The sequence below is a fragment of the Trichomycterus rosablanca genome, chromosome 1, assembly GCF_030014385.1.
Source record: "Trichomycterus rosablanca isolate fTriRos1 chromosome 1, fTriRos1.hap1, whole genome shotgun sequence".
Taxonomy (NCBI): Eukaryota; Metazoa; Chordata; class Actinopteri; order Siluriformes; family Trichomycteridae; genus Trichomycterus; species Trichomycterus rosablanca.
Window position 1 is genome coordinate 48462219 of NC_085988.1, and position 20554 is coordinate 48482772.

Below are 20554 nucleotides of genomic sequence, written 5' to 3' on the forward strand. Positions count from 1 at the left end.
ACCATTTTCTCATCTAAACATAAAATAATCATTTTTGAAATTTAACTGGTATCTCCACAGAACAGTCACTTTGTATATTCATATTCAACCATAATTTATTTTATTTATCTAAAATCCATACTGTAAATACTTTATCTTCTTTTTATATTTTGGAGAGTATCAAACTAAAATTTCTTTGTACACAAATATAATGACAATAAAGGGTCTTCTTCTTAAACACAAAAATACAACCACAAATGCTAGATGGCATATTTAGTTTTAATGTTACAAAAATAATTGCAGTAGACTTAGGGTATCACATTATCACAAAGACAAAAGGCTCAAAAGCATGATGATCCCATTTAGGGTGAATGCTACATTGAAAAGCTAAGCTACAATTCTGATTGCAAACATAGAAATCAAAAGTACAAGCAGATGTCTACAACAAAACATAAATAAAATTAAAGTGTAATTTACAATATCTCTTATGTATATATTTACAAAACATTAGAGCTAGCCCAAAGGCAAATTGTCTTGATCATTAAAGCTTTACACATTAACAATGTACATGATTACGTACTGCCTCAGTCAAACAGTACATCCTTTAAATCTTGTCCAAAGATAAGAAGCACTTGATATAGGCCAGATCTGTCCTGTTTGCACACATAAATAAACCAATCAGTAATTAACAGGTCAGTCTTGAACAAAAACTGCCAAATGAAATTTAAAGAGCTTGTTAAATTCTGGAGCATGAACAGGACAGACTTTTGCTAAGTCATTAGTAAATTAACAAAATGCTGTGTGCAACTAGAAATCGAATACAGGCTTTAGAAATGCACCTGATCTTATGTCACTGCAGTGCCAGTAGTTAGTGTTTGCACACAAGCTAGAGCGTAGCACTGTACACAGTATGTGTACACTAGATGTCTACAGTAATGTAATTATCTGTTGTAATGAAAGAATTCTGCTACATTCAATACATTCTTTAGTAGATTCTCATAAACTATAGACTTATAGTAATAGTCCAGAGACTTGAGGTCATTTTTTTTTGGCTGGTCACAGCATTGCTCCTTCCTCAGCTGGGCTCACAATTGCAAACTTGTGAGAATTTGCATCCGCCCTCCCATATGCAAGTTTGAGTGGATGGGACGAGGGGGCCTTCTTTACTCCAGCTTTACAAGCAAGAAGATTTTTCTCTCCAACCAACAGCAGCTATAAAGTCCTATTAAAACATAAGAAGAAGAAAGCAGTGGGTTAGAGGAGGCTTAGTTAGGGCTACACAAATCCTATGTGTTGTGCTTTTGCACTAATTTAGTCTACTATTAATCTTTTTGAAAATGATTTTGCGTCACTCCGTTATTAAATGTGTATATATAAACAATGTAGGCAATCCATCAGTCTGTTTTCATGGTATGCCTCTGTTTGTTTGTTTATTAGGATTTTAACGTCATGTTTTACACTTTAGGTTACATTCATGACAGGCCGTAGGCCCATATGCCTCTGAATATATTGCATATGTTCATATTACATATAAGTTGAGCTAAATAAAGTGAGGAAGATGGGAGGAAAACACTAAAATGTTCCAGGTCTGTCGACCGAACCACCACCCAAGACTAAGCTGTTTAAATAATCAATAAATAAAATGTTGCTGTCTCAGCACCAGAAGGCTTATCGATCGCTACTGATCGATAAGCCTTCTGGTGCTGAGACAGCAACATTTTATTTATTGATTATTTAAACAGCTTAGTCTTGGGTGGTGGATCATTGACTGATCGTGATTTCACTACAGCTAATCGACTCCTTACCATCCAAGAGTCGACTCGTTCTTAAACGACTCATTACTATCCCTGTTAATATTCAGCACCCCCCCCCCCCCTCCCCCCACCCCCAATAGTTTACCGAAAACTGTACTAGCCCTCATTATTTACCAGGATGTGTGTTCACACTCAGTACTTTCTTATCAAAAAGCGCTAAACGTCCAGGTTAAAGTGTGTGTGTGTGTGTGTGTGTACGAGGCTTTAGGTAAAGATAAGAGAGAAAATGTGCCGTGCTCGCCATTCCTGTGATTTCCCGCCACAGTGCGCGCGCGCGCCCCCTCCCCCTATTCACTCCTCCTGAGGCAACACATACTGACCACAACTCTCTCACCACACCTAGTCAGACGCCATAGGAGCTTAAAATATATTCCACGACGCGAGTAAATAAACAGAACACATTGACACATAAAATGTCGCCTTTTAAACTAAATAATAGTTTAATAAAACAGGTTACACACCTTCATCGAATTCGTTTGCGTGGAGTTTGCTCGGGGAGGGAAACGAAGGGCTTTTCGGATACACTGTCGAGCCGTTTTAAGCCACCAGAATTCCTTCGTTTACCGTAAAAGTCTGTCAAAAGAAAATTATGAGTGAGAAATGAACATTTCAGCTCAATTTTAAACTTAATACATTAAAACTTGTCGAGTTTAGACTAAAGTAACTATGCCGCACAGTTCTAGGGATGCTTCAGTTATATTGACGGCTTTATTATTAGCATTAATATACTACACCATTTTTACTATATAGCCACTCAGTGAAACAAACTGCCAGTGTTAAGAGAAATAGCCCAACAAAAAGGAACAAGGCAGTGATATTAGTACAATTCAATACAAGTAAAATGCAAGAACATAATATAATATAGCGCCGATGAGCTAGAGTCATTATATGGAATACAGTGAGTGTATATTACTATAAGCTTGTTTTTTTCTGTACCTGTAATGCGAGTTGCGGTAAAACGTGTGGTTGTTTTCCTCCGGACGTTACGGACCTTCCCGCAGCTCGGTTTCTCAGTGTTTTCTCTCCCTTCGTTCTCTCGTTGAGTCACTTCTACAGATTGTCTCACATGTCCGTAAGCTACCCTCCTTTTCCCTACTTGCACCGATTCCTGGTAAAACCCAGGCGACGTCTCTGAAGCTTCCTCCCACTCGTAGTCTCCATCAAGCGGAGTACCGGAGCTGAAGTTAAAATTCCACCGCTTCTCATCCCGCTCCGAGATCTCTCTCAGTTTGGACTCGATCTCCTGCCTTAACTCGTCGTGATCGACCGGTCCGAAGAGATTCCTGCAAACCCGTGTACGCATACGTGCTTCCCGGCCGTGCACCGGGAGGCTTCCTCGGTCAGCCAGGTTTTCTGAACTACCGACCGTAAGCTGAACGTGAGCAGACATCGCGCTTCTGTTAGAAGACGAGCGAATAACACATACACGAGGTTACACAATATGTAGCGTGTTTGAGCTGGTTGTGAATGAATTCCTAACCCCACGCGTAGGTCCAAGCTTAGCGTTACTATGTCGCGTTGCCACAGACGAATTTAAAGTTCCTTTGGCTGACAGGTACTGGGAGCCACATAGGCAAACGCTTCTATTGGCCAGAATGCGACCACCCCTCCGTAGAATCCCGCCTCTGCTCTTTGCTGATTGGATGCTGTGGCTTCTGGAATGGCGCCAAACCCAGAGTGACTCGTGATTTATTTGTGTGTGTGTGTGAGCGTGAGCGGGTGAGTATGGGAGGGGTGTGTGTGTGTGTGTGTGTGTGTGTGTGTGTGTGTGTGTGTGTGTGTGTGTGTGTGTGTGAGCGTGAGCGGGTGAGTATGGGAGGGGGGTGTGTGTGTGTGTGTGTGTGTGTGTGTGTGTGTGTGTGTGTGTGTGTGTGTGTGTGTGTGTGTGTGTGTGTGTGGGAGGTTCTTTTGAAACAGTTGCATTGTTGAGCAGCGTTTTTCTGTGTGCTACTATGTTTTTCTCTGAGCCCATCCCCCCATCTCAGCCAAGTGGAACTCACGACCACAACATTGCACTCCATGTGGTGTTTACAAGGCTTACTAACGGTCGTCTGAAGCAGCTTTCAGTTCATTCCTATTTTTCTAAAGACAAACCATGATAATAGTGGACCTAAAAATAAAAACAGTGGTCAAGTTGCATATGAAAACATGTTAGCATGTTCTCCACAGCACACAATCATAAACCTGGCATTCCCTGCACATTTTAGAGCCCAATTTGATTGATTTAGCTACATTTATCATTGTAAAATATATTGTGTTACCTGTAGAGAATGTTATATTTACTTAGAAATTCAAGAAATCTAAATTTAACCAAAGCTATCGAAAGGAATGCAGGAACACACCCTTACGGGGTCTGCATCCACAATAACCACACTATATTCTCTCAGCAGCCAGTCAACTTTCTACGTGGTTTTCAGAGGTGCAATTAAATGAAAGAGAACATGCCATAATTTTTACACACAGTGAAGCCTGGTCCCCAGGACACCAGTGTACACCAGAGCTGTACAACACCAACACAAACAAATGCACCATAAATCCACAATAAACAAAATAAATACATTCATTGTCAATTTCACGGTGTAGTTAAACAGATCAGGGTAATTGTCACTACTTCAAATGTGTTCAGCTGCCCTTCTGTTCTGGGTGACTAATAAGTGGCAGTTACTGTTTTCACACATTTATAACTCTTCTGCAAAAGCACTGATGTCAGATAGACCTGTCTTACAATCAGCATTTCAATTCAACCCAAAGATGTTTAATTAGATTGAGGTCAGCGCAGTATTTTGCAAATATATATTATTGCTTTTTTTCCCCCGGCTGGTCCAATATTTAGAAGTCGCCAGTTAAGACACAAAAAGCAAACAGCTTAGAGAAGCATTTAAAAATAGTGACCCCTGGTTATTATCATCAAGACTTGCAATACCAGGAGCATACACTGATTAGCCATAACATTAAAACCACCTCCTTGTTTCTACACTCACTGTACGCACTTTGAAGTTCCGCAATGATGGACTGTAGTCCATCTATTTCTCTACATATCTTTTTAGCCTGCTTTCACCCTGTCCTTCAATGATCAGGACCACCACAGAGCAGGTATTATTTAGGTGGTGGATCATTCTCAGCACTGCAGTGACACTGACATGGTGCTGGTCTGAGTGGATCAGACACAGCAGCGCTGCTGGAGTTTTTAAATACTGTCCACTCACTGTCCACTCTGTTAGACACTCCTACCTAGTTGGTCCACCTTGTAGATGTAAAGTCAGAGACGATCGCTCATCTAGTGCTGCTGTTTGAGTTGGTCATCTTCTATACCTTCATCAGTGGTCACAGGACGCTGCCCACGGGGCGCTGTTGGCTGGATGTTTTTGGTTGGTGGACTATTCTCAGTCCAGCAGTGACATTAAGGTGTTTAAAAACTCCATCAGTGCTGCTGTGTCTTATCCACTCATACCAGCACAACACACGCTAACACTCCACCACCATGTCAGTGTCACTGCAGTGCTGAGAATGATCCACCACCCAAATAATACCTGCTCTGTAGTGGTCCTGGGAGAGTCCTGACCATTGAAGAACAGCATGAAAGGGGGCTAACAAAGCATGCGGAGAAACAGATGGAATACAGTCAGTAATTGTATAACTACAAAGTGCTTCTATATGGTAAGTGGAGCTGATAAAAATGGACAGTGAATGTAGAAACTAGGAGGTGGTTTTAATTGTTATGGCTGGTATGTAGCTATCCTATGTGAGTAAAGTAACTTGCATTGAATTGAGTAATAATACTGGCCTTTATATAATTCTCAGAACAAACCCTATTTGCAGAAAAGCTGGACAAAAGTAAAAAGATTTCCACTTTTTTTTTACTGATTAACTTCATTGTATTTTGTATGTGTCAACACATTTACAATTTGATGCCTGCAAAACACTCCAAAAATTGAGACAGGACAAAATAAGTGTAAAAACTTAAATAAAATATTGAAGGTACAGTGTTTTGAAACATTCCACAATCAGCAGGTGAATAAGTAACAGGTGAGGGAACCATGAGTGTGTATTTAAAGGAGGATCCACCAAATGCTCAGTATGCACAAGCAATTATGTGTCGTGGCTCACAACTCTGTTACAAGCAAAATAAATTTGTCAAAAAAAAACAGAGTTCTCTGGGCCCAAGCTCATCTCAAATGGACTGAAAGACAGTGGAAACATATTGTGGCGCCGGCGAGCAGGAAGGATAGCGTCAGGGCCGCAAGTGAGCTGCCTTTGGCAGTTCATTCAGTGGTTTAGGGACAGACACCCATTCATACACACATACATTCACACAACAGACAAACACATAAGCTACTTACCCAACCCTCACCGCAGCCACCCCACTCCCAACAACGGGATACACGGCTACGGTGAGCTTAGACACCACTGCCGCAAGGCTTCCCGGGCAAAGCCTGTGCCGACGCTACACTATCCTGCGGTCAGATGAGTCAGGGCAATGTCTTTTCCCAAAAAGTCTGTGGTTATTTCAACAACACAATGCCAGGTCTCAATCTGTAAGCACAGAGTGCATGTTTTTGACCTACCTGCAGTCCAGGTCTCCTACTGAAAATGTATGGTGCAGCACGAAGGACGAATCAAACAACGACAACCACAACTGTTGAATGTCTCATATCAACAGCAACAGTTCCCAAACCATTAAAAAGTTTGATTAAAAGGAAAGGTGATGAATACAGTGTTGTAGGCATTACATTTTAAATGAGTTTATATTTAAGAAATACAATAAAGCTGTAGGGTGAATGATTCAAGAGAAAAATCATTGCATTATACAAAATGTCCTAACTTTTTTTTGAGAAGTGGGTTTGTGGGTAAAGATTTTATTTCTTTACTAGCAGAGTAAGGAAGGTCATAATGCTGTACAGCAAATTAGGGTATGTACTGTAAAGGAACACAGTGATTCACAATGAAACAATGAAGATGCATTTGTTACAGCTGATGTACTTCCTTTACATTTTTTTTACCACATAGGTTTAGCTTATTTTAAACATATGAAAATTCTGCTGCTTATTCAGCATGTGTCAACATACTGCAGTCAGAATGGTGTCTTTGTATGTAGGTATAAAAAATTTTATGAAATTTCTTCATGATGTCCTATCAAAAACATTTAGAAGTTGTAGCCTAGTGGTTAAGATACAGGACAAGTAAGCAGAAGGCTGCTGGTTCAAACCCCACCACTGCCAAGTTGCCACCGTTGGGTCCTTGAGCAAGGCCCTTAACACTGAATTGCTTAGATTGTATACTGTCTAAAATTGGATAAATTATTAAGTTCAGACCATGTTAATTATGAGCTTCACAAACCTGAAATTCATGGCAGGTAGAAAGAGCAAAAAAACAGAGACCTCTGATCAATGAAAATGTTTGTACCACATAAATGTTCAATGGTCTTGGATTACACATTTTAAATATGGTGACCAGGCATTACAGTTCAGCATTGTTAACTGGTCCAGCTTAACTAAACTACTATAGTGCCTATTCAGGCCCACGAGGATCTTTGCAAGTAAAAAAGTTAGTCTTTAAATACTTTTTGAAGGCACACTATAAACTGCTTTGCTGAAAATCTTTCTAATATTTAAAGATAGAGATGTATGCAGAGATGTAACCTTGCTAGGAGAAGCTTATGACTAGTAGAATACTACCCCACAGTCAAGCATGAAGGTGGGTCACTGATGATAGTGGGATCTTTTTTTTTTCTTATCTTGAGTGTGAGTAGCATGGATTTACAGAAACATCAAGGCATTTTAAATAGGAATGTTATCAATTCTGTGGTGAAATCAAATCTAATTGGACTTTCCAGCAAGAGAGTTTGCCAAAAAGTTAAGAGAAGAGATAATTGGCTTGCGCAAACAGGGAAAGGGATACAAAAAGATAGCAATGGCACTGAATGTTCCTAGAGATACAGTTCAAAGTTAAAGAAACACTGGGTACGCTACCTGGGAGGAAGCTATTCCCAGATTTCTGAGGTGGCAGGTGGTCAAAACCCTCAAGTGACTGCATATTGCCCTTCACACTCTGCAGGTTCCACTTTCAGAGGAAGCAAAGCAGCCCTGAAGCATCACTGAGCCACCACCATGCTTCAGGCATCGAGACCTTCAATGTTTAGTATGCGCCTGTGCAAACTGAAACCTCAATTCCTGCAGCCACCAAAGCTTGCTGCAGGCCTTTTGCAGTCACTCAAGTATCAGGAAATCCTTGGAGAAAATGTCATGCCTTCTGTGAGGAAGGTGAAGCTTTGGCATTATTGGATAATGAACCCAAGCATACTTCAAAGTCCACCAAGGCTTGGTTTTAGAAGAAGTCCTGGAAGATTCTGTCCTGAAAGTGGCTGTCACAGAAAGTGGTGTAGCATGAAAACCCATGAGAACATAGGCTAAATTCTTCAAGAATGCTGCCAGAAGTATACATAATGTTTGCAGATCCTAACAGCTAAAGGGTGCTCTACTAAATACTAATGACGCTTGTCATAAAGGGTTACAGTGCCCAACAAATTCTGTACCTGCTGATTCATGCAGTTATTTAATTAGCCATTCATTTGCAATGCACTACTGGAATGGCTACTGGTAATGTTTACATCAAACATTAGAATAGGATGATGTTATTTTAGTGACTTTTAATGACAGTGGTATGGTTGTTTGTGCCAATTTAGCTGGTTTGAGCATTTTAGAAACTGTTAGAAACTGGCTGAAGTTTAAGGGAAATACCACATCAGAAATCTAGCAAAAAGCTATAGAGGTATAAACAGAAACACTAAAAAGCTGTTTACTGTTTATTGTAAACTAAAGCAAGTTGACAGCACCAGTTAGGGCACCTTGTGTCCACCATTAAAGCTTTACATGTTACAACAATGTGGATGTGTAAACATCTCACCTAATTTGCACAGGCACCTGTTACTTTGACCTTCACCAACGTAAATAGTGTAAATAAGTGTGGTAACATTTGTAAACGCATGTAGATCCATTTTGTATTACCTGTGAAGTCTATGTTATATCTTATATTGTAGTAAAACGTACATTAACTGACATTACGTCAAAGAGCTTGGACTTTGAGACCATACCATATGTCCAACAGTATGTGTACACCCTTACTAATGACTTCATTTATGTGTTTCAGCCACATCCACTGCTAACCTGTGTATAAAATAATTCATTCATTCGTTGTCTGTTTTACCACTGCTTTATTCGATTCAGGGTCACGGTGGGTACAATTCACTGAGCAAAAGGCAGAAAACACCCTGTACAGGTTGCCAGTCCATCACAGGGCAAACACACTCATACAGGCATTTACACAAAAGCATCTAACAAGTATCTCCATTTAGCCTGATTGCATGTCTTTGGACTGTGGGTGGAAACCCACGAGGACACAAGGGAGAACATGCAAACTCCAAACAGGAAGGACCTGGACCGCGCTACCTGAGAATCAAACCCAGGACCTTCTTGCTGTAAGGTGACAGTGCTACCCACCGAGCCACTGTGTAAAACAGGCCCTTATCCTGTTTTTTTTTAATGCATTTTCTCCCCATTTTCCTCCCGATTTTGTGCACTCAATTTGTCTTTCACTGCTGAGGGATACCCGATTGCATCCGAGGAGAGCACGTTGCTGTACACGCCTCTGCCGACACGAGCACATCCCTCCTCTTCTCGCCCCTGCATTCTTCCACCAGCCAGGGTCCTTACACATCGTATGAAGTTCCCACCCCACACATAGTCCGGTCCCCACCCTGCAGATACGGTGGCCAATTAGTATCTGCTGCAGGCACTGCCAGTTGTGCCTGCCAGATGGTGCCCAGCCAACCAGTGGCAACGCTGAGTTTTGAACCAAAGAATTCAGAATCTCACCACTGGTGTGCTAGCGGAATATCCCGCTGCGCCACCTTGTCACTCCTTATCCTGTTTTACTATGACTGTGCACAAGTGCATAAAGCAAGATTTATATGTAGTCCAGACAACATAAGCCTTAGTAAGGCAGTTTTACCTTCAGATCTTTTAGGAACAAATAGGCCAAATTTGCTGTTCCTGCAGTAATTATTAGTATATAATAAAGACGACCAATGACAAAATGAGTACTTATACATTGACTCATCTTTAGTAATCACTATATTCAGATCAGTGGTTGGTAGAGGCAAAGCCTATCCCAGGAACAATAGGCGCAAGGCAGAGATAACTCTTAGAAAGTGCATCAGTTTATCACAGTGAATCACATTTGCATACACCTGGGGGGAAATAAGGAAAGAAAATTTACACACAGGACATGAGCAGCTCCTGTTAGTCTATATGAACTAAAGTTGGGTTACAACATGATTAAACTATTGGGAACTCAATAACGACCCGTAATTTGCTTCATTTGATTGGGCATACCAAGGCATTTTGAGGAGGAATGACTTGGGTCTTGGTGATAACTTTCCAGAAAGACAATGATCCCAAACACACTTGCAAGTCAACCAGACTAGAGAAGAATTCATCAGCAAGGATAAGGACTTAGTAATTGTCTGCGGCCACTACCTGCAAAACCATTCCGCTTGGTGATTGTCTTGTTGTTGCCTCTCCAGTGCACCTGTGAAATTGAATCAAGTAAAACTGATTCACAATCACTTAAACTTAAGTGGACAGATTGATATGCTTGAAGTTTAATTGAATTGGTGATATACTATGATGATTAAGTGTTCCCCTAATTTTTGGGCATTGTGTATTCACTAAACTTGTATTACTGCTAACCCTGACCGTAGCTGTAATTACTACTGCGCATTTTGATGTGGAAGAGAGTAATATAGTACAGATATCCCAAGTCTCACGGAAGTTTCGGGAGTCTCCCGCATATACATAGCGGCTCCCTGATGCTTGCAAGTCAGATAAAACCTCCTGGAATCTAGAACGAGCGGCCAAGAGCATATTAAATCCTAATCTAGCGCACTGTGTAGGGAACATAAATCAATTGTCTAATATACTGTCTACTGCACTATGTAGGGAACATAAATCCATTATCTGATATACAATTTAGTGCACTATGTAGGGAACATAATTATGTAATACACTATCTAGTGCACTATGTAAGGAACAGATCATCATCTAGTTATACTTTCTAGTGCACTATGTAGTGAACATGAATGCGTTATCTAATACACTATCTAGTGCACTATGTAGGGAACATAAATCCATGATCTGATATACAATCTAGTGCACTGTGTAGGGAACATAAACCAATTGTCTAATTCACTATCTAGTGCACTACATAGGGAACAAATTCATATCTAAAATACTATCTAGTGCACTATGTAGGTAACATAAATCCGTTATCTGATATACAATTTAGTGCACTATGTAGGGAACCTAAATCCATTAACTAATACGCTACCTAAGAAACATAAGTCTATTATCTAGTACACTATCTAGTGCACTAAGTATGGAACATAAATTATTTTCTAATATACAATCTAGTTCACTATGTAGGGAACATAAATCTATTATCTTTCACACTATTTAGTGCACTATGTAGTACACATTAATGTGTTTATGACACGAACAAGAGGTTTTTTACCTTTTTTTTGGGCTTGGGGGATCGGGGTCGAGGTCCGGGGGTACCTCCCTGAAATAAGTTTTTGCAACTTGGGATGTCTGATAGTATTATTAACCATTATATTGCACACACACAGTAGGTGGCCTTTATGCACTCAAAGCAATACGAACAAGCTACAGCTTGCACAAGCATTTAGTTTAACAAGAGCGCCGACTAGTGGTCATCTGTCCATGTGCAGATAACGAAATCGCCTAAAGAATCCTTTTAAGAAAATTGTTAGGCATTTAAATTAAACAGAAAATAAAGTTACTACAATTACTAAAACGTTAAATAAAGCTTTCGAAATATTACTTGTTAAAAAAAATCATAAAAAATGGAGAACGTGTATATTTATTATTAATAAAAAAATTATTAAAACTAAATATATAAATAATTAAAACAATTTTTTTTTTTTACCATGTAGTTAAAAGTGTGGTGTTATAGACTTATTAGCCTTTTAACAACTTCGAACAGGAGCATATTTACTACATTTTCTTGTCTCTCAACAACATTTACTAATTAAGGACTAAAGATTGACAAAAAGCTCTAATCCACAGCCCCCGTTCCTCCTATTCACTTCCATTCATCACAAATCCACTGACATTACACATCCATACATTCAATCAGATATCTGACCAAGTATTCACATCCCCAACAACTGCAATCTGGCACACACACAATCACCTACCTAAGCAGAAGTATTCACACCCCCACCAAAAACATGCTTGCACTTACACAATTACCAGTGTGAGCAAAAGTATTAATAACCCCACCAAATACATGATTACAAACACAATTACCTGTGTGAGCAAAAGCATTAATAACCCCACCAAATACATGCTTACAAACACAATTACCAGTGTGAGCAAAAGTATTCACAACCCCACCAAATACATGATTACAAACACAATTACCTGTGTGAGCAAAAGTATTCACAACCCCACCAAATACATGCTTACAAACACAATTACCAGTGTGAGCAAAAGTATTCACAACCCCACCAAATACATGATTACAAACACAATTACCTGTGTGAGCAAAAGTATTAATAACCCCACCAAATACATGACTACAAACACAATTACCTGTGTGAGCAAAAGTATTCACAACCCCACCAAATACATGCTTACAAACACAATTACCTGTGTGAGCAAAAGTATTCACAACCCCACCAAATACATGATTACAAACACAATTACCTGTGTGAGCAAAAGTATTAATAACCCCACCAAATACATGATTACAAACACAATTACCTGTGTGAGCAAAAGTATTAATAACCCCACCAAATACATGATTACAAACACAATTACCTGTGTGAGCAAAAGTATTAATAACCCCACCAAATACATGCTTACACACACACAGTTACTTTCCTGAGTAAAAATATACATAACCCCACCAAATACATGATTACAAACACAATTACCTGTGTGAGCAAAAGTATTCACAACCCCACCAAATACATGATTACAAACACAATTACCTGTGTGAGCAAAAGTATTAATAACCCCACCAAATACATGATTACAAACACAATTACCTGTGTGAGCAAAAGTATTCACAACCCCACCAAATACATGATTACAAACACAATTACCTGTGTGAGCAAAAGTATTAATAACCCCACCAAATACATGATTACAAACACAATTACCTGTGTGAGCAAAAGTATTCACAACCCCACCAAATACATGATTACACACACACAATTACCAGTGTGAGCAAATGTATTCATACCCTCATCAAATACATGATTACACACACACAATTACCAGTGTGAGCAAATGTATTCATACCCCCATCAAATACATGATTACACACACACAATTACCAGTGTGAGCAAATGTATTCATACCCCCATCAAATACATGCTTGGACACACACAATTACCAGTGTGAGCAAATGTATTCATACCCTCATCAAATACATGATTACACACACACAATTACCAGTGTGAGCAAATGTATTCATACCCCCATCAAATACATGATTACACACACACAATTACCAGTGTGAGCAAATGTATTCATACCCCCATCAAATACATGCTTGGACACACACAATTACCAGTGTGAGCAAATGTATTCATACCCTCATCAAATACATGATTACACACACACAATTACCAGTGTGAGCAAATGTATTCATACCCCCATCAAATACATGCTTGGACACACACAATTACCAGTGTGAGCAAATGTATTCATACCCTCATCAAATACATGATTACACACACAATTACCAGTGTGCGCAAATGTATTCATACCCCCATCAAATACATGATCATACACACACAATTACCAGTGTGAGCAAATGTATTCATACCCTCATCAAATACATGATTACACACACACAATTACCAGTGTGAGCAAATGTATTCATACCCCCATCAAATACATGATTACACACACACAATTACCAGTGTGAGCAAATGTATTCATACCCTCATCAAATACATGATCACACACACACAATTACCAGTGTGAGCAAATGTATTCATACCCTCATCAAATACATGATCACACACACAATTACCAGTGTGAGCAAATGTATTCATACCCCAATCAAATACATGATTACACACACACAATTACCAGTGTGAGCAAATGTATTCATACCCCCATCAAATACATGATTACACACACACAATTACCAGTGTGAGCAAATGTATTCATACCCCCATCAAATACATGCTTGGACACACAATTACCAGTGTGAGCAAATGTATTCATACCCTCATCAAATACATGATTACACACACACAATTACCAGTGTGAGCAAATGTATTCATACCCCCATCAAATACATGATTACACACACACAATTACCAGTGTGAGCAAATGTATTCATACCCCCATCAAATACATGCTTGGACACACACAATTACCAGTGTGAGCAAATGTATTCATACCCCCATCAAATACATGATTACACACACACAATTACCAGTGTGAGCAAATGTATTCATACCCCCATCAAATACATGATTACACACACACAATTACCAGTGTGAGCAAATGTATTCATACCCCCATCAAATACATGATTACACACACACAATTACCAGTGTGAGCAAATGTCTTCATACCCTCATCAAATACATGATTACACACACACAATTACCAGTGAGCAAATGTATTTATACCCCCATCAAATACATGATTACAAACACAATTACAGTGTATCACAAAAGTGAGTACACCCCTCACATTTCTGCAAATATTTCATTATATCTTTTCATGGGCCAACACTATAGACATGAAACTTGGATATAACTTAGAGTAGTCAGTGTACAACTTGTATAGCAGTGTAGATTTACTGTCTTCTGAAAATAACTCAACACACAGCCATTAATGTCTAAATAGCTGGCAACATAAGTGAGTACACCCCACAGTGAACATGTCCAAATTGTGCCCAAATGTGTCGTTGTCCCTCCCTGGTGTCATGTGTCAAGGTCCCAGGTGTAAATGGGGAGCAGGGCTGTTAAATTTGGTGTTTTGGGTACAATTCTCTCATACTGGCCATTGGATATTCAACATGGCACCTCATGGCAAAGAACTCTCTGAGGATGTGAGAAATAGAATTGTTGCTCTCCACAAAGATGGCCTGGGCTATAAGAAGATTGCTAACACCCTGAAACTGAGCTACAGCATGGTGGCCAAGGTCATACAGCGGTTTTCCAGGACAGGTTCCACTCGGAACAGGCTTTGCCAGGGTCGACCAAAGAAGTTGAGTCCACGTGTTCGGCGTCATATCCAGAGGTTGGCTTTAAAAAATAGACACATGAGTGCTGCCAGCATTGCTGCAGAGGTTGAAGACGTGGGAGGTCAGCCTGTCAGTGCTCAGACCATACGCCGCACACTGCATCAACTCGGTCTGCATGGTCGTCATCCCAGAAGGAAGCTGAGGCACAAGAAAGCCAGCAAACAGTTTGCTGAAGACAAGCAGTCCAAGAACATGGATTACTGGAATGCCCTGTGGTCTGACGAGACCAAGATAAACTTGTTTGGCTCAGATGGTGTCCAGCATGTGTGGCGGCGCCCTGGTGAGAAGTACCAAGACAACTGTATCTTGCCTACAGTCAAGCATGGTGGTGGTAGCATCATGGTCTTGGGCTGCATGAGTGTTGCTGGCGCTGGGGAGCTGCAGTTCATTGAGGGAAACATGAATTCCAACATGTACTGTGACATTCTGAAACAGAGCATGATCCCCTCCCTTCGAAAACTGGGCCTCATGGCAGTTTTCCAACAGGATAACGACCCCAAACACAACCTCCAAGATGACAACTGCCTTGCTGAGGAAGCTGAAGGTAAAGGTGATGGACTAAACCCAATTGAGCACCTGTGGCGCATCCTCAAGTGGAAGGTGGAGGAGTTCAAGGTGTCTAACATCCACCAGCTCCGTGATGCCATCGTGGAGGAGTGGAAGAGGATTCCAGTAGCAACCTGTGCAGCTCTGGTGAATTCCATGCCCAGGAGGGTTAAGGCAGTGCTGGATAATAATGGTGGTCACACAAAATATTGACACTTTGGGCACAATTTGGACATGTTCACTGTGGGGTGTACTCACTTATGTTGCCAGCTATTTAGACATTAATGGCTGTGTGTTGAGTTATTTTCAGAAGACAGTAAATCTACACTGCTATACAAGTTGTACACTGACTACTCTAAGTTATATCCAAGTTTCATGTCTATAGTGTTGTCCCATGAAAAGATATAATGAAATATTTGCAGAAATGTGAGGGGTGTACTCACTTTTGTGATACACTGTACCTGTGTGAGCAAAAGTATTCACAACCCCACCAAATACATGCTTACAAACACAATTACCTGTGTGAGCAAAAGCATTAATAACCCCACCAAATACATGATTACAAACACAATTACCGGTGTGAGCAAAAGTATTCACAACCCCACCAAATACATGATTACAAACACAATTACCAGTGTGAGCAAAAGTATTCACAACCCCACCAAATACATGATTACAAACACAATTACCTGTGTGAGCAAAAGTATTAATAACCCCACCAAATACATGATTACAAACAATTACCTGTGTGAGCAAAAGTATTAATAACCCCACCAAATACATGATTACTAACACAATTACCGGTATGAGCAAAAGTATTAATAACCCCACCAAATACATGCTTGCACACACACAGTTACTTTCCTGAGTAAAAATATACATAACCCCACCAAATACATGCTTGCACTTTAAACAATCACCTGTGTGAGCAAAAGTATTCACAACCCCACCAAATACATGATTACACACACACAATTACCATTGTGAGCAAATGTATTTATACCCTCATCAAATACATGCTTGGACACACAATTACCAGTGTGAGCAAATGTATTCATACCCTCATCAAATACATGATTACACACACACAATTACCAGTGTGAGCAAATGTATTCATACCCCCATCAAATACATGATTACACACACACAATTACCAGTGTGAGCAAATGTATTCAAACCCCCATCAAATACATGATTACACACACACAATTACCAGTGTGAGCAAATGTATTCATACCCCCATCAAATACATGATTACACACACACAATTACCAGTGTGAGCAAATGTATTCATACCCCCATCAAATACATGATTACACACACACAATTACCAGTGTGAGCAAATGTATTCATACCCCCATCAAATACATGCTTGGACACACACAATTACCAGTGTGAGCAAATGTATTCATACCCTCATCAAATACATGATTACACACACACAATTACCAGTGTGAGCAAATGTATTCATACCCCCATCAAATACATGATTACACCCACACAATTACCAGTGTGAGCAAAAGTATTCACAACCCCACCAAATACATGATTACAAACACAATTACCTGTGTGAGCAAAAGTATTCACAACCCCACCAAATACATGATTACAAACACAATTACCTGTGTGAGCAAAAGTATTAATAACTTCACCAAATACATGATTACAAACACAATTACCGGTATGAGCAAAAGTATTAATAACCCCACCAAATACATGATTACAAACACAATTACCAGTGTGAGCAAAAGTATTCACAACCCCACCAAATACATGATTACAAACACAATTACCAGTGTGAGCAAAAGTATTCACAATCCCACCAAATACATGATTAGAAACACAATTACCTGTGTGAGCAAAAGTATTAATAACCCCACCAAATACATGATTACAAACACAATTACGTGTGTGAGCAAAAGTATTAATAACCCCACCAAATACATGATTACAAACACAATTACCTGTGTGAGCAAAAGTATTCACAACCCCACCAAATACATGATTACAAACACAATTACCTGTGTGAGCAAAAGTATTAATAACCCCACCAAATACATGATTACAAACACAATTACGTGTGTGAGCAAAAGTATTAATAACCCCACCAAATACATGATTACAAACACAATTACCAGTGTGAGCAAAAGTATTCACAACCCCACCAAATACATGATTACAAACACAATTACCTGTGTGAGCAAAAGTATTAATAACCCCACCAAATACATGATTACAAACACAATTACGTGTGTGAGCAGAAGTATTAATAACCCCACCAAATACATGATTACAAACACAATTACCTGTGTGAGCAAAAGTATTAATAACCCCACCAAATACATGATTACAAACACAATTACCGGTATGAGCAAAAGTATTAATAACCCCACCAAATACATGCTTGCACACACACAGTTACTTTCCTGAGTAAAAATATACATAACCCTACCAAATACATGCTTGCACAAACAATTACCTGTGTGAGCAAAAGTATTAATAACCCCACCAAATACATGATTACAAACACAATTACCTGTGTGAGCAAAAGTATTAATAACCCCACCAAATACATGATTACAAACACAATTACCTGTGTGAGCAAAAGTATTAATAACCCCACCAAATACATGATTACAAACACAATTACATGTGTGAGCAAAAGTATTAATAACCACACCAAATACATGATTACAAACACAATTACCTGTGTGAGCAAAAGTATTAATAACCCCACCAAATACATGATTACAAACACAATTACCAGTATGAGCAAAAGTATTAATAACCCCACCAAATACATGCTTGCACACACAGTTACTTTCCTGAGTAAAATATATACATAACCCTACCAAATACATGCTTGCACAAACAATTACCTGTGTGAGCAAAAGTATTAATAACCCCACCAAATACATGATTACAAACACAATTACCTGTGTGAGCAAAAGTATTCACAACCCTACCAAATACATGCTTGCACTTACACAATCACCTGTGTGAGCAAAAGTATTCACAACCCCACCAAATACATGATTACACACACACAATTACCATTGTGAGCAAATGTATTCATACCCTTATCAAATACATGCTTGGACACACACAATTACCAGTTTGAGCAAATGTATTCATTTCATACCCTCATCAAATACATGATTACACACACAATTACCAGTGTGAGCAAATGTATTCATACCCTCATCAAATACATGATTACACACACACAATTACCAATGTGAGCAAAAGTATTCATACCCCCATCAAATACATGATTACACACACACAATTACCAGTGTGAGCAAAAGTATTCACAACCCCACCAAATACATGATTACACACACACAATTACCATTGTGAGCAAATGTATTCATACCCTCATCAAATACATGCTTGGACACACAATTACCAGTGTGAGCAAATGTATTCATTTCATACCCTCATCAAATACATGATTACACACACAATTACCAGTGTGAGCAAATGTATTCATACCCTCATCAAATACATGATTACACACACACAATTACCAGTGTGAGCAAAAGTATTCATACCCCCATCAAATACATGATTACACACACACACAATTACCAGTGTGAGCAAAAGTATTCACAACCCCACCAAATACATGATTACACACACACAATTACCATTGTGAGCAAATGTATTCATACCCTTATCAAATACATGCTTGGACACACAATTACCAGTGTGAGCAAATGTATTCATTTCATACCCTCATCAAATACATGATTACACACACAATTACCAGTGTGAGCAAATGTATTCATACCCTCATCAAATACATGATTACACACACACAATTACCAGTGTGAGCAAAAGTATTCATACCCCCATCAAATACATGATTACACACACACACACAATTACCAGTGTGAGCAAAAGTATTCACAACCCCACCAAATACATGATTACAAACACAATTACCTGTGTGAGCAAAAGCATTAATAACCCCACCAAATACATGATTACAAACACAATTACCAGTGTGAGCAAAAGTATTCACAACCCCACCAAATACATGATTACAAACACAATTACCTGTGTGAGCAAAAGCATTAATAACCCCACCAAATACATGATTACAAACACAATTACCTGTGTGAGCAAAAGCATTAATAACCCCACCAAATACATGATTACAAACAATTACCTGTGTGAGCAAAAGCATTAATAACCCCACCAAATACATGATTACAAACACAATTACCTGTGTGAGCAAAAGCATTAATAACCCCACCAAATACATGATTACAAACACAATTACCGGTGTGAGCAAAAGCATTAATAACCCCACCAAATACATGATTACAAACACAATTACCTGTGTGAGCAAAAGCATTAATAACCCCACCAAATACATGATCACAAACACAATTACCAGTGTGAGCAAAAGTATTCACAACCCCACCAAATACATGATTACAAACACAATTACCAGTGTGAGCAAAAGTATTCACAACCCGACCAAATACATGATTACAAACACAATTACCTGTGTGAGCAAAAGCATTAATAACCCCACCAAATACATGATTACAAACACAATTACCAGTGTGAGCAAAAGTATTCACAACCCCACCAAATACATGATTACAAACACAATTACCTGTGTGAGCAAAAGTATTCACAACCCCACCAAATACATGATTACACACACACAATTACCTGTGTGAGCAAAAGTATTCACAACCCCACCAAATACATGATTACAAACACAATTACCTGTGTGAGCAAAAGTATTAATAACCCCACCAAATACATGATTACAAACACAATTACCTGTGTGAGCAAAAGTATTCACAACGCCACCGAATACATGATTACAAACACAATTACCT

At 39.2% G+C, this 20554-nt stretch overlaps 1 protein-coding gene across 1 annotated transcript; it reads right to left on the reverse strand.

Annotated features, from left to right (window-relative positions):
- Positions 1-239: 239 nt before the first annotated feature.
- Positions 240-3266, reverse strand: cdkn1cb (cyclin dependent kinase inhibitor 1Cb). The gene is made up of 3 exons (XM_063003807.1): positions 2730-3266; positions 2255-2366; positions 240-1201 (listed from the first exon to the last, which is right to left on the reverse strand). Exons 1-2 carry the CDS (start codon positions 3181-3183, stop codon positions 2257-2259), a joined length of 564 nt encoding a protein of 187 aa, XP_062859877.1. The 5' UTR covers positions 3184-3266; the 3' UTR covers positions 240-1201; positions 2255-2256.
- Positions 3267-20554: the final 17288 nt, after the last annotated feature.